At 41.2% G+C, this 15,629-nt stretch overlaps 1 protein-coding gene across 2 annotated transcripts in view; it reads left to right on the forward strand.

The window, feature by feature from the left end:
* LOC110521747 (rho GTPase-activating protein 39) overlaps positions 1-6,806 on the forward strand; it is a 148,593-nt gene extending 141,787 nt beyond the window's left edge. For both annotated transcript variants that reach the window (XM_021599581.2, XM_021599582.2), the window contains 2 exons: positions 1,806-1,975; positions 2,790-6,806. In XM_021599581.2, the coding sequence (XP_021455256.1) occupies positions 1,806-1,975; positions 2,790-2,984 (365 nt within the window). In that variant the 3' untranslated portion in view covers positions 2,985-6,806. The remainder of the gene's footprint in view (positions 1-1,805; positions 1,976-2,789) is intronic.
* Positions 6,807-15,629: the final 8,823 nt, after the last annotated feature.

Genomic DNA, 15,629 nt, shown 5'->3' on the forward strand with positions numbered 1-15,629 from the left:
GAATTTATTTGCAAATAATGGTGGAAAATAAGTATTTGGTCAATAACAAAAGTTTATCTCAATACTTTGTTATATACCCTTTGTTGGCAATGACAGAGGTCAAATGTTTTCTGTAAGTCTTCACAAGGTTTTCACACACTGTTTCACATACTGGCCAGTCATGACACACTGTACAGGTAACATTACAGAAAATGTACATTTTCAATTCAAGGTGCTTTATTGGCATGGGAAACATATGTTAACATTGCCAAAGCAAGTGGGGTAGATAATATACAAAAGTGAAAGAAACAATAAAAATTAAGAGTAAACATTACACTCAGAAGTTTCAAAAGAATAAAGACATTACAAATGTCATATTATGTATATATACAGTGTTGTAATGATGTACAAATGGTTAAAGTACAAAAGGGAAATAAATAAGCATAAATATGGGTTGTATTTACAATGATGTTTGTTCTTCACTAGTTGACCTTTTCTTGTGGCAACAGGTCACAAATCTTGCTGCTGTAATGGCACTCTGTGGTATTTCACCCAGTAGATATGGCAGTTTATCAAATCGGGTTTGTTTTTGAATTCTTTGTGGATCTGTGTAATCTGAGGGAAATATGTGTCTCTAATATGGTCATACATTGGGCAGGAGGTTAGAATGTGCAGCTCAGTTTCCACCTGATTTTGTGGGAAGTGTGCACATAGCCTGTCTTCTCCTGAGAGCCAGGTCTGCCTACAGCGGCCTTTCTCAATAGCAAAGCTATGCTCACATAGTCAAAGCTTTCCTTAAGTTTGGGTCAGTCACAGTGGTTAGATATTCTGCCACTGTGTACTCTCTGTTTAGGGCCAAATAGTATGTTACTTTTGATGGCATAGAATGCCCTTCTTGCCTTGTCTCTCAGATCGCTCACAGCTTTGTGGAAGTTACCTGTTGCGCTGATGTTTAGGCCAAGGCATGTATAGTTTTTTGTGTGCTCTAGGGCAACGGTGTCTATATGGAATTTATATTTGTGGTCCTGGTGACTGGACCTTTTTTGGAACACCATTATTTTGGTCTTACTGAGATTTATTGTCAGAGCCCAGGTCTAGCAGAATCTGTGCAGAATATCAAGGTGCTGCTGTAGACCCTCCTTGGTTGGTGACAGAAGCACCAGATCATCAGCAAACAGTAGACATTTGATTTCAGATTCTAGTAGGGTGAGGCCGGGTGCTGCAGACTTTTCTAGTGCCAATTCGTTGATATATATGTTGAAGAGGGTGGGGCTGCATCCCTGTCTCACCCCACGGCCCTGTGGGAAGAAATGTGTGTGTTTTTTGCCTATTTTATCTGCACATTTGTAGTTTGTGTCCATGGACTTTCTAATGTTGTATGTTTTTCCCCCAGAAAATGTCTCTCCCTATCATTTTTAGCTGGGTCTCTCTTTCTCACACACACACACACACACACACACACACACACACACACACACACACACACACACACACACACACACACACACACACACACACACACACACACACACACACACACACACACACACTGTAATGGTGTTCTTTTGTTCTGGTCTGTACTCTGGGTGATTGAGGAATTTGTGTCAGTGTGTGCTGGCCAGGGAGAGGGGTTTGTGTGTCTGACCAGTCAACTGTTTCTGCCTCTTGATTGGACTCTCATTGAATTTTTTATAAATTTACTTACACTGTAGAGATTGCTAGAGCGAACAAATTACTCTTATTTTTTAGTCTCTCTCTCATTCCAATTTCCCTATCTCTCTCTTTCCAATTCTACCCCCTCTCTCTTCCTCTCTCTCTCCCCCCAGCATCTCTGTTGAAGTTTTGGTACAGGGAGTTGGAGGAGCCGTTGATTCCGCATGAGTTCTATGAGGAGTGTATCACTCACTATGATGACCCTGAGGCTGCAGTCAACGTTGTCATGGCCCTGCCTCACATCAACAAACTGGTGCTCTGCTACCTCATACGTTTTCTACAGGTAACACACACACACACACTATACTGTACATACACAAGTCCAGTGTAAAAAGAAGCTCTCATCAATCCACTCCCTGAGCTTATTTATTTTAGGGACAGTGATTTACAAAAGTAAACCTTCAATAGTGAACATAGTAGCAATAGGATGGCTAGAGGCTACTGTTGATTGTCTGCAAAAAGAAAGCTACAAAAAGACACCTAGCATTCATCTTGGCTAGCCTACTGTAGCTGTACGGTGCCTTCAGAAAGTATTCAGACCCCTTGACTTTTTACACATTTTGTTACGTTACAGCCTTATTCTAAAATGGATTATTATTCTAAAACAGGTTATTAGAATATTTAGCAAGTTTATTAAAAAATAAAAAACAGAAATACCTTATTTACATTATTTACAATCAGGCCTTTATGGTAGTGGCCTGATGGAAGCCACACCCAAGAAGACTCAATGCTTTAATCGCTGCCAAAGTTGCTTCAATAAAGTACTGAGTATTACTTATGTAAATGTGATATAAAAATGTTATTTTTATTTCATTAACAAAACAAATCTACAAACCTATTTTTGCTTTGTCATTATGGGGAATGGTGTGTCAATTGATGAGGGGAAAAAACAATTCAATCAATTTTAGAATAAGGCTGTAACAAAATGTGGAAAAGTCAAGGGGTCTGAATACTTTCCAAAGGCACTGTAGATATCTTTGGAAAAGCAGTTAACGGGGTAGTGTCCTATTTTGACACACACACACACACACACACACACCTGCTCAAACACACCTATCATCATCTCTCTCTTTCTCTCGGTCTCTCTAACCCTCCAGGTGTTTGGCCAGCCTACCAACGTGGTGATAACTAAGATGGATGTGAACAACCTGGCCATGGTGATGGCTCCCAACTGCCTGCGCTGCCAGTCAGACGACCCACGCATCATCTTTGAGAACACGCGTAAAGAGATGTCCTTCATCCGCGTGCTCATCCAGCGCCTCGACACCAGCTTTATGGATGGCCTGCTATAGCCCCCCAACTGTGCCCCAAAACGACCATACGACACGGAGCGCCTCTCTCCCTGCTATAGCCGTCCACTTTTCAACTACTCTACCCTGAAAAAAACCCACACGGGTTGCCCCCCAATTTGAAATGTGCCCATAAATCCACCAAGGCTCCACCTGCCCCACAGACCCTGTTCTAGCCCCCCAACATCAATTGGGATGACCAGTTGGGATACCTCCCAACTCCAACTGCCTACCCATATACCCTGCTATAGCCCCCAAACTACAACTACTGACCCCAAAACCATCCATTCACACAGGACGGGATGATCCCCGAAGGAGCCCCAACCCAGCCTGACCCGGACCCCTGACCTCTAACCTCTACCCCCACCCTACACACAGGGACTTGCGTCTCACACACACTGATGTACAGGGTTACACATACTCACATAGACATACTGTCACATGTACATTTACTGACGTGTACACACACTCACTTGTATAGTACACATCCATACACACAATTTCTGAAATCAGGGTGTCGGACCACAAATCAGCTCCGAACCCAGAGCTGCAGTCAAACTGCCATCAGATGTCCCACTCAGGCTGTTTACCATTGATAAAAATGGTCACAGTTCCGGTCTGCTTAAGGGATGACTCTTTCATAGGTACCAATGCATTAGCAGCTGAGTCTGGTCTGTTTAGTTCATTGACTAAATGAACCAGAAAAAAAGGAGGGCGTGAGATGTCTCGCTTCCTCTCCTGTCTCTGCTGCCATGAAGCCTGTCAGTCCATCTGCACTGTTGTCACCAACCAACTGATGTCAATAAAGTTCTTTATTTAGATTTTTCGGGACGGTGGGGGGGGTGAATCCAGGTCAGGTGCTAGACGGGATCATCGCAGCACTGCCAATCAACCGTGACTGTTGCAACCAGAAGTGATAGACAACCCTACAGCCCTTATCGCCCATCCACCTGGTACATAGGCCCTCCTGCCCCACTCACCCCTCTGACCACCCAGACAACCACACAACCTCTACCCCTAGAGCCCCTCACCATCTACCCCCACAACACATCCTCAAGATGGTGCACACCTCTATACTCTCATACTGATATGATTTCCCAATGTCTCAATTGAGATCCGTCCACCTCTGTCTGTCTGTCTGTCTGTCTGTCTGTTTCTCTCGGTCAGAAAAACTGGACCTGTCTTTTGGACCTGTAAACTTTTCTTTAGTTGCTGATTTGACTGGGTATGGATTAAAAATATATGTTATTATTTTATTAATTGATTTGTTGTATTTAACAGAGTTAAGTTTTTTGCCCACGATTTTATATCATTTAATTTATTTGTATTTATTTCAGCAATATTTCCTAATGCCTTCTTATTAGACAATATACTTTAGGATTCACGTTGTCTGTCTGTGTGTCCCACATTGCACCCTATTCCCTTTATAGTGCACTAGTTTTTTTGTCAAAAGTAGTGCACTATATAGGGAATAGGGTGCCCTTTGGGATGCACATCGTCTTTATGTTTGAGAGAATGAGTGTGGACATGTAGGCATGTATGTGCTTGTGTCTGTGTTTTCAATACAATAGGGCATATCACACATACATGTTCATATGTGCTCTCTGAAGGGTACAGTTGGTGTGTCTCTCTGTGTGTCTGAGAGTTAAGTCCTGCTGTTTTTTTTTTGTTCTGTTCAGTCTGTGTTTACACACGCGCACACACCACCCTTAACCTAATTAAGTCCACATTCTCGCAGAAGGACTCTCGTACTCTAACATTCACGGAAGCCCTCACGCACTCAGATGTTGCGTATCTGTGGATGGATCTTTTCTGCGTTAAATAGCAGTCAAGCAACATGTTGAAGAGATAAAGTGGATGAGTGAGGAAGAACGGGAGGGGAGAATGGGGTGTATGTCACTATGTGGGGTGGCAGGGTAGCCTAGTGGCTAGAGCGTTGGACTAGTAACCGAAAGGTTGCAAGTTCAAATCCCGACAAGGTACAAATCTGTCGTTCTGCCCACAAGGCAGTTAACCCACAAGGCAGTTAACCCGTCATTGAAAAATGTACAGTACCAGTCAAAAGTCTGGACAAACCTACTCATTCAAGGGTTTTTCTTGAATTAGTATGTGCATCCCAAAAGATACCCTATTTCCCTCGTCAAAAGTAGTGCATTATATAGGGTGCCATTTGGTAGGTAGTGTCCTTTAAATCAATGATGTATAGCATTACAACACCTGGTTACCAAGTAGTCCTACCTCGGTTGCACAAGGACTGGGTGCATTCTATCAGGGTGGGACCTGGACCATTTCTAATCAAACAAAGCTTGGCATCATCTGACACAGGAACAGGATACATGTCCTTTGGAACAGGATACATGTCCTTTGATACAGGATACATGTTGTTTGACCACATTTGAATGAGCAAATAGTTCTGATGATTATGACAGAGACATGATCTAGTCCAAAAGCTAGCTGCTCGTTGTGACTCGCCCTGCATCAGAGAGCTCATTGAACAGGAGAGACCGACAGAGCAATAACCTAGACCCTCTGGATCAGTAACCAGGTTTCTATCCAACCTTTTTAAGTGAGTGAAGTATAGATAAAACATTTCACGACAGTCCTGATGGAAACCGCAAATAACCATCATATCGAAGCAAACTTCGAGTCACGTGATGATATGTTTGGTCGTCTTCCCACTATAATACTGCAGTGATTGATGCTCCTTTCCAATAAATATTGAGGGTCTTAATCCAGAGAAATGATGATCGATACTTGGCTGCCTTTTGACATGTTAAAATAATCTCGCTCTTTTGTCCATTATAATGTCATCATATAGGCTATCCTACGTGCACTGTATCTGCCAGCTGTTGGCCAGAGAGCACGTACCAAGACCAGAGTGGGCACAGTCGCAATATAACGCCATTTATTTTTTTACATAACCACATTTAACTTGTATTATTTATTCGGTACATTGTCATTTAACCGCAAAAGTTATTTTTATGTGCACTACGTCTTAAGGCACAGACTTTTTTCCGCAACAGGTCAGTTTGATGGAAACACATCTCGGGTAGGAAAATGCATATTTTTGAATATTCACATGAACATCTGTCGCCAATTGGATGTACTCTTCATTTACCTCTCAACAATGGCTGAATTACAATCTGTAAGTAGTAGAACTGATCACTCAATACTTTGTCCAATACTACATTTTTTACTGACATGTTTAAAACTATTTTCTACAGTGGAAAGGAGGGCATACACTCACGTTAACAACATAGACTACCAAGGGGCACTGCAAAAATACTACTCTCAGAGACAGAAAGACGGAACAAAAATGTGTGTGTGTGTATGTGTTTGTGTAAGGGACGGCAGTAGAAAATTGACCAATCAGCATGCAGAACTTCGGGTCACCACTTTTAAAAACAAAGTAAATAAAAGAAAAATACATGAAAAAAAGAAACATGAAATACTTACAGAAAGGATTTACAAACATGAAGTGTTAAAAATAAATGTTTCCACTTTAAGAGATGATTTTTAATCTCTTTGTTTTCAATGATTACTGGTTGGTTCTCGTTTTTGATTTGTTGCTACATATGTTCTTCTTACAGTTCGTGTCCATACTGTTATTATCATTATTAATGTAATTAAAATGACTGATATTGATCACAAGTAAGGTGGGAATCAGCTGCTATGTACTCTGTGCTCCTCACCTCCTCCTTTTCCTCCTCTAACTTCCCCTACTCCCTGCTCCTCAACCTTTTCTTTTCTCTTTTAATGTCCACTGTCTGTCACTCAAACAAAAATCGACATTGTTTAATAAACAATTAAAATGTGAAATATTCATGGTTTGTGTGAGACTTTTATTAACTAACACAGTGACAATCCATCATAGTTGACTCCCATGTCAATGTAACAATGCAGCATGTACAGTTGAAGTCGCAAGTTTACATACACTTAGGTTGGAGTCATTAAAACTCGTATTTCAACCACTCTTGTTTACAAGCTATAGTTTTGGCAAGTCGATTAGGACATCTACTTTGTGCATGACACAAGTAATTTTTCCAAATATTGTTTACAGACAGATTATTTCACAGCTTATTGTGGGAAGCTTGTGGAAGGCTACCCAAAACGTTTGGCCCAAGTTAAACAATTTAAATGAAATGCTACCAAATAATAATTGAGAGTATGTAAACTTCTGACCCACTGGGAATGTGATGAAATAAACAAAAATAAATAAAAGCTGAAATAAATAATTCTCTCTACTATTATTCTGTCATTTCACTTGTTTTTTCAATTTAAGGTTTTATTAAGTTCTTGTTTTTCAATCAACCAACAAAACACACTCCACATTCACAGATGTGACACGCTTTAAAAAAAAAAAAGTTATATACACAGTGCCTTGCGAAAGTATTCGGCCCCCTTGAACTTTGCGACCTTTTGCCATATTATAGGCTTCAAACATAAAGATATAAAACTGTATTTTTTTGTGAAGAATCAACAACAAGTGGGACACAATCATGAAGTGGAACGACATTTATTGGATATTTCAAACTTTTTTAACAAATCAAAAACTGAAAAAGTGGGCATGCAAAATTATTCCGCCCCTTTACTTTCAGTGCAGCAAACTCTCTCCAGAAGTTCAGTGAGGATCTCTGAATGATCCAATGTTGACCTAAATGACTAATGATGATAAATACAATCCACCTGTGTGTAATCAAGTCTCCGTATAAATGCACCTGCACTGTGATAGTCTCAGAGGTCCGTTAAAAGCGCAGAGAGCATCATGAAGAACAAGGAACACACCAGGCAGGTCCGAGATACTGTTGTGAAGAAGTTTAAAGCCGGATTTGGATACAAAAAGATTTCCCAAGCTTTAAACATCCCAAGGAGCACTGTGCAAGCGATAATATTGAAATGGAAGGAGTATCAGACCACTGCAAATCTACCAAGACCTGGCCGTCCCTCTAAACTTTCAGCTCATACAAGGAGAAGACTGATCAGAGATGCAGCCAAGAGGCCCATGATCACTCTGGATGAACTGCAGAGATCTACAGCTGAGGTGGGAGACTCTGTCCATAGGACAACAATCAGTCGTATATTGCACAAATCTGGCCTTTATGGAAGAGTGGCAAGAAGAAAGACATTTCTTAAAGATATCCATAAAAAGTGTCGTTTAAAGTTTGCCACAAGCCACCTGGGAGACACACCAAACATGTGGAAGAAGGTGCTCTGGTCAGATGAAACCAAAATTGAACTTTTTGGCAACAATGCAAAACGTTATGTTTGGTGTAAAAGCAACACAGCTCATCACCCTGAACACACCATACCCACTGTCAAACATGGTGGTGGCAGCATCATGGTTTGGGCCTGCTTTTCTTCAGCAGGGACAGGGAAGATGGTTAAAATTGATGGGAAGATGGATGGAGCCAAATACAGGACCATTCTGGAAGAAAACCTGATGGAGTCTGCAAAAGACCTGAGACTGGGACGGAGATTTGTCTTCCAACAAGACAATGATCCAAAACTTAAAGAAAAATCTACAATGGAATGGTTCAAAAATAAACATATCCAGGTGTTAGAATGGCCAAGTCAAAGTCCAGACCTGAATCCAATCGAGAATCTGTGGAAAGAACTGAAAACTGCTGTTCACAAATGCTCTCCATCCAACCTCACTGAGCTCGAGCTGTTTTGCAAGGAGGAATGGGAAAAAATTTCAGTCTCTCGATGTGCAAAACTGATAGAGACATACCCCAAGCGACTTACAGCTGTAATTGCAGCAAAAGGTGGCGCTACAACTATTAACTTAAGGTGGCTGAATAATTTTGCACACCCAATTTTTCAGTTTTTGATTTGTTAAAAAAGTTAGAAATATCCAATAAATGTCGTTCCACTTCATGATTGTGTCCCACTTGTTGTTGATTCTTCACAAAAAAATAGTTTTATATCTTTATGTTTGAAGCCTGAAATGTGGCAAAAGGTCGCAAAGTTCAAGGGGGCCGGATACTTTCGCAAGGCACTGTATATACATACACATATCCTACATACATGTACATACACATACACATACAAACAAAGAACAATTTAAAAAATAAACATATAAAACTTGCAGCAGCACTATCAAGGTTCTTATTAGCTGTTTCTAGCCATCGCTGAGACGACAAGCAAATAATTTATTATGTGAAATGTTTTATCTGACATATACTTCACTCACTCGTTAGATTTTACAGCACCTTACACCACCCGTATCTGCTCATTTCCCTAATCACCCCATTCACTCTGTCCAATTTGAAATATAGTTGAGTAGTGGAGACCAGAGTCTATCAAACTTGGGCTGTCTTTTGCGGAGGTCATAAGTGAGCTTTTCAAGAGGGAGAAAGACAACAATCTGGTCAATCCACATTTTAAATGTAGGAGGGGTATTAGAGGCCCACAATAGAATAATGCATTTCTTAGCAAAGTATGTAATAGTCATAAGAACATTTTCTCTGTCAGGATCAAGAATAATGTCCTGCTGGGCATTAAGAAGATATATACTGTACATCTAGTATTTTCTGTGTAGCAGTATGTATAGATTCTGGCAATGGCTCTACAGCTCCAAAATACATGCATATAGGTTCCACTTTCAGAGGTACATCTTTTACAGTTAGGAGACATGTCTGTTTTCATTCTATGGAGTCTCAGAGGAGTGTAATAAAATGTGTACAAAAATCATGAAATGTTAAATTGATCTTTTTTTGGTCATATGTGACCTCGTCCTCTGCTGTTCGGATAGCTATGATTGCTTGCTTACCAATTTAAAAAAGAGCAGTCAGAGTGTACAATCTACTGGGCCTATTGCTACACTCATGGTATTTCTGTTTAGTAAAGAAAACATATTTTTATCTCCCGAGTGTAGTCCAAATTCAGTTTGGCTTTGGCTGCTTTAAGTTGACTCCAGGAGGTGCTATCTGGGGATTGTTTATGTACTTTTTCACAGCATTCCAGCTCCCTCTCAAGATCTAGTCTGTGTGCTTCCATTGCTTTTTTTCTTAGAGGAAGCATATTCAATTAATGACCTCTCAGTGTGGCTTTAGCAGCATCCCACATTGTGGCTGGAGAAACAGGAGAATCTTTGTTATCTTGTGTTTAGTTGTCTATCCATGTAGTTACCAATGTATGGAACGCTTCGTTTGATAACATGGAGGTGTTGAATTTCCAGCTCTTTGACCTCGGGATGATTTTGCAGAGGTCAAAGCGGAGGTGGACAAAGGCGTGATCTGAAAGTGCTATGGGTCCAATTGTACACGTGGCTGAATTTATGAAATCCTTAGGGATAAAAATGTAATCTATACGGGAGTAGGTGTTATGGACATTAGTGTCACGTTCTGACCTTAGTTCTTGTGTGTTTTCCTTGTTTTAGTGTTGGTCAGGACGTGAGCTGTGTGGGCATTCTATGTCTAGTTTGTCTATTTCTAAGTCTGGTCTGATATGGTTCTCAATCAGAGGCATGTTAGTCATTGTCTCTGATTAGGAACCATATTTAGGTAGCCTGTTTTGGTGTTGGGATTTGTGGGTGATTGTTTCTTGTCTTTGTGTCTATGCACCAGATAGGACTGTTTTTACATTTATTGTTTTGTATTCTGTTCATGTTGAGTTACCTTATTAAAATAACATGAAATCTAACCACGCTGCGTTTTGGTCCGCCTCTCCTTCCCAGGAAGAAAGCCGTTACAATGAGAGTAGTATGTATAGACCATAGATGAGCTATTATTCTCTCTCCAGATATCTATCAGTCCCATCTCTTTAGTAAGAGAGTTCAACATCTTTGCAGATCTAGGATTTGTGGTGGGGACTTTAGATGATTTGTCTAGGGTTGGGTTAAGGGTACAATTAAAATCTCCGGCCACCACGCCAAAGGAAACACAATGCTCATTGAACAGGGTTATCATTTTTGACATGAAAGCAGGAGTATCTGTGTTAGGGGCGTATATGTTTAAGATAGTAATTGGTTGACCATATAGTGACCCAGTTATCAAAATAAATCTCCCCTCCGGATCAGATATGTTTTTGTCAATTATGAATGGAACATTCTAATGAATAAGTATGGCTGTACCTCTACTGTTTGATTTGAAAGATGAGAAATACACCTGTCCCACCCATGCTCTGCGGAGTTTGGCATGTTCAGCATCACAGAGGTGTGTCTCTTGTAATAGCGCGATGTCTGCTTTTTCCTTTTTTAGAGCACATAGTATCTTTTTCCGTTTTATTGCATGACCGAGACCATGGCAGTTCCATGTCAATAGATTTAAGGTGCTAGTCATCGTCATCGAACTTTAGTGCAAGTCATCTCTGGGTAAAAGTGGATAATAGTTACAGCTGCGTTCACATAAAAGGAAAATAAATGGTGTCCATAAAATAACAATCTCTGAACACCCCAGCCGAGTTCTCAAACAAACAAGATGTCATACCGCCTGCCATTTTGGTTGATAAATCTACTCCCTTTGTAGCTTCTGAGATTATTGCTTATCCTAAGGGACAATACGTCATAGTAACCGGTAAACTGTTTTCTACCCCTCGTTTCAGCTAGCGTTCATGCTCCCAATTGGAATGACAAGTTTAATTTCTTCCTTTGTATCTGCTATACCCAATTTAGATTCCCATTTGTTGATTTTAGGGGGGGGGGGGGGGGGGGTTCAACTGTACAATGTCCCTGTCCCTAGTTCTTGACAATTCCTCACAAAGAACTACAGGCCCATCTAAATGTGCCCTACTTATTCAATATTTTCTTCAAAAATATGCTATGTATGAGGCTTGGCGTTTCCTACACCCTACAGATCGACGGTATTATTTTTATTCTCATGTTCATCAAACAAACAAGTATTGGCTACTTAATTTTGGACAAAAAACGTCTGCCTAACCTTTGGTGGTGTACTTACGAGAGTATTGTTATTTCTGACCAATCACCATTAGTGCTTGAACTAGAGTTTCCCCAGTGACCTCCTATGTGTTATCAATGGCGTCTTAACCCCATTTTACTCTCAGATGAGGAGTTTGTCAATTTAATTTCTTCTGAAATCACCTTATTCCTAGAAATTAATTCAATGCCAGGTATGTCCTGCTCTACCATATGGGAGTCTCTCAAAGCATACATACGTGGCCAAATGATTTCTTATACAGCCAACCAAAACAAAGCTCGCTCTCAGCGACTTCGAGACCTGAGCGAAGCCATAGCTACATTGGATGAGAAGTATGCTACAGATCCTTCCTTTGATCGACATAAAGAGCGCCAACTACTCCAATTTGAATTTGACAAGCTTTCTACCAGGCAAGCTGAACAGTTACTCTTGCGAGCTCGATACAGAGTGTATGAACTAGGCGACAAGGCCAGTAAACTCCTTGCAGATCAGATCCGTAAATCTGAGGCCTCACGTTTAATCCCACAAATAAGGACCCTGTCTGGTGCCACCACAGTTTTACATAAAGAGATCAATGATCAATTCAAACAGTTTTACTCTGCGCTATACACCTCTGAATCTCCTCAAGACCCTTTGCTGATTGATTCATTCTTTAATGGTCTGAATATGCCTTCAATTGATACAGACTCCCATGACTGTTTAGAAGAAGAATTTACACCTGAGGAGATTGCAACAGCAGTGTCCGCAATAAAAAGTGGTTTAAAAAAAAAAAATCACCGGGTCCGGACAGTTTTCCCACCAAATTTTACGGGATGTTTTCTGGTCTGCTTTGCCCATTCTTGTCTCGATTATTTACAGAGTGCCTTAATACCTCAAAGCTAACGCGTAGTCTTTATCAATCTTCAATTTCATTACTATTAAAGAAAAACAAAGATCCCCTGGAATGTGGATCCCATTGCCCAATCTCGCTTTTAAATTGTGATTACAAAATCCTAGCCAAGCTCTTAGCCATCCACCGTATGGAAGGCTCGCTGCACCAAGTAAGACACTGACCAGACTTTGTGAGAAATAGGATCCAGACAGGGTTGTCCACTCTTCTTCTTGTTGTTTGCTTTGGCAATCGAGGCCCTCGCCATTGCACTACGCTCTAATGATGCCATTCAAGGCATAATCAGGGCGGGCTGGGAGCAGAAAGTCTCGCTATATGCTGACGACCTCCTTTTGTTTATCTCCAACCCCGATACCTCATTGCCACGTGCCCTATCTGTTCTTAAAAAGTTTGGCTCAATCTCAGGGTACAAGCTGAATCTAGGCAAGATTGAGCTTTTCCTGTAAATAAGGCTGCTTTAAAGTGCTCTTTTGCAAGTTTTCAGTTTAGGATTGTCCGGGATCAATTCACCTACTTGGGAGTTAAAGTGACAAGGAGATATTCAAATTTGTTTCAGGAAAACATTGTTGCTCTAGCAGACAGTTTGAAACAATCTTTTACTTTTTGGAATTCGCTACCTCTTTCTCATATTGGAAGGATTAAGGTCATTAAAATGAATGTGTTGCCTATATTTTTATATTTATTTCAATGTTTACCCATTTTTATTCCTAAATCTTTTTTTAATTCACTGGATCAAACATTCATGTATTTTATTTGGGATGGCAAGGTACCAAGGACCGGTAGAAAACATTTACAGAAGCATAAAGCATTGGGTGGTTTAGCTCTACCAAATTTCAGACATACTATTGGGCTGCAAATTTCAGAGCCCTTTTGTACTGGCTGCAGACTGATCCTACTGGCCCTAGACCACTCTGGGTCCAGATGGAGTCTGAATCGTGTAAACCTGCTGCACTTTCTTCTGTGTTGTGCTCATCTCTCCTAGTGTCCCTAGGCAAAAGGTGTGTCAACCCAACAGGCACAGGACATACGGGACTGGGGACACGCACTTCAGGGAGAGTGTGAGGAGGAGACACATGACGTACCGGACTGGAGAGGCGCACTTGAGGCCAGAAGCGTGGAACCGGCACAGGTTGCACCAGACTGCTAACCGGATTCTCTGGTCGGATGTTGAGTAGTACTCTCTCCCAACTTAGCCATTGCCTCCCTGACAGTCTCTGGCTCTTCCCTCTGCTCAGCCGCCAGCTCCATGTGCCCCCCCCCAAAAAACTTGGGGCTGTCCTTGAGCTTTCTGTAGCCGCGAACCCTGTCGTCGTCAATGTCCTCCATTATCTCCTTCCGTCTGTCGCCAAGGAAGGGTTTCGCATCTCCCCATCACTTCTTCCCATGTCCAGAACTCCTTCCCACTTTGGGCACGCTGCTTAGTCCTGGTTTGATGGGATATTCTGTCACATTCGTCGTAATAATTCCAAGCTGCAGCGCGATACGGTTTCCACATATTATTTATTAGAAATGCACAAAACAACAAAGAAAGAACGAAACAAACAACTAAAGTAACTAAAAGTTGTAACATACACTAACTCAAAACAATATCCCATAAAACACAGGTGGAAAAAATGCTACTTAAATATAATAATGAGACAACAATAGCCAGCTGCCTCTAATTGGGATTCATATCAAACACCAACATAGAAAAACTAAACTAGAACCCCACATAAAAAATAATAACTAGAATACCCCCAAGTCACGCCCTGACCTACTTACTATACCATAGAAAAACAAAGGCTCTCTAGGGTCAGCAGGTGACATCTGTGGCCATGACTGTCTGTGAGTGGTTGCATTTCTCCACCCCTATCCCTTGTCTGTTTACAGGAACAATGGTGAGGTGTCTGCTCTGTCCCTACAGATTGCCCTTTAACCTTGGTAGCCTTCTGCCCGGTGTGCTTAACTTGTCCAAAGTACGGTATCTTTAAAGCTATTCTTTTTTATTTGTATCTTTTTCTAGTTGAGTATATTATTTATATTGTCTTGTGTTGTCCTGTGTGTAAAACTGAATAAACAGAGTTTTCAACAACAACAAAAAAGATGTCATACCAAACCACTGCACAGATGGTGAAGCGGTATGATCCCACCTCCTCTGACAAGGACTGGGCCTCAATCTTTATCACAGGGTCTTTGGTTTGATGCCTCACCTCAATCAGTGCCTCTCTCACCGCTGCTGCCTGATACCTCAGTGGCTCGACACTCAACTTTACTCTCTCACCTTGTTTCAGTCCACATCATCAAAGTGATGTCCACATGTTTTTTCAGGATGGCCCATTGCTGTGTGGAGGCTGAGAACAAGGTGTACAGTTTGTGTAAGATACCAAAGTAACCTGTGGCATCGGCAAACTTTTAGCAGCATCAGCCACAACCAGGTTCAATGTGTGAGCCCCACATGGCACAAATAGAGCTCTTGGATTCATTTCCTGGAGTCTGGCTTGGACACCTTTGTTTTTTTGCCTCTCATGTTGGCCCCATTATCATAAGACAGTCCTCTGCAGTCCTCAAAATGAATTTTTAGCTCCTCTGAGAATCTTTTGAGAATCGGGGATGCCAAATGTTGATCCGTGGTCTCCTCTGCCTCCAGAAACCCCATAAAATGTTCCTTTATGTGGGGCTCGTCCTTCAGTGACACAATCCTAATCACAACTGACAAATCTTCAGTGTGGCTGACATCTGAGGTGCAATCTAGAATGATAGAGAAGAATTTTGCCAGTTTGATGTCACTCACCATTATTGAAATGACCTTGCCGCTCAACAAATCAATGAGTTCATTCTGTATTTGGTGGCCAAGGTAGCTGGTGCTGTGACTCCAGGTCCCTTTTTGGACACGGTTAAGGTGCT

Source organism: Oncorhynchus mykiss, chromosome 30, assembly GCF_013265735.2.
Source record: "Oncorhynchus mykiss isolate Arlee chromosome 30, USDA_OmykA_1.1, whole genome shotgun sequence".
NCBI classification, from domain to species: Eukaryota; Metazoa; Chordata; class Actinopteri; order Salmoniformes; family Salmonidae; genus Oncorhynchus; species Oncorhynchus mykiss.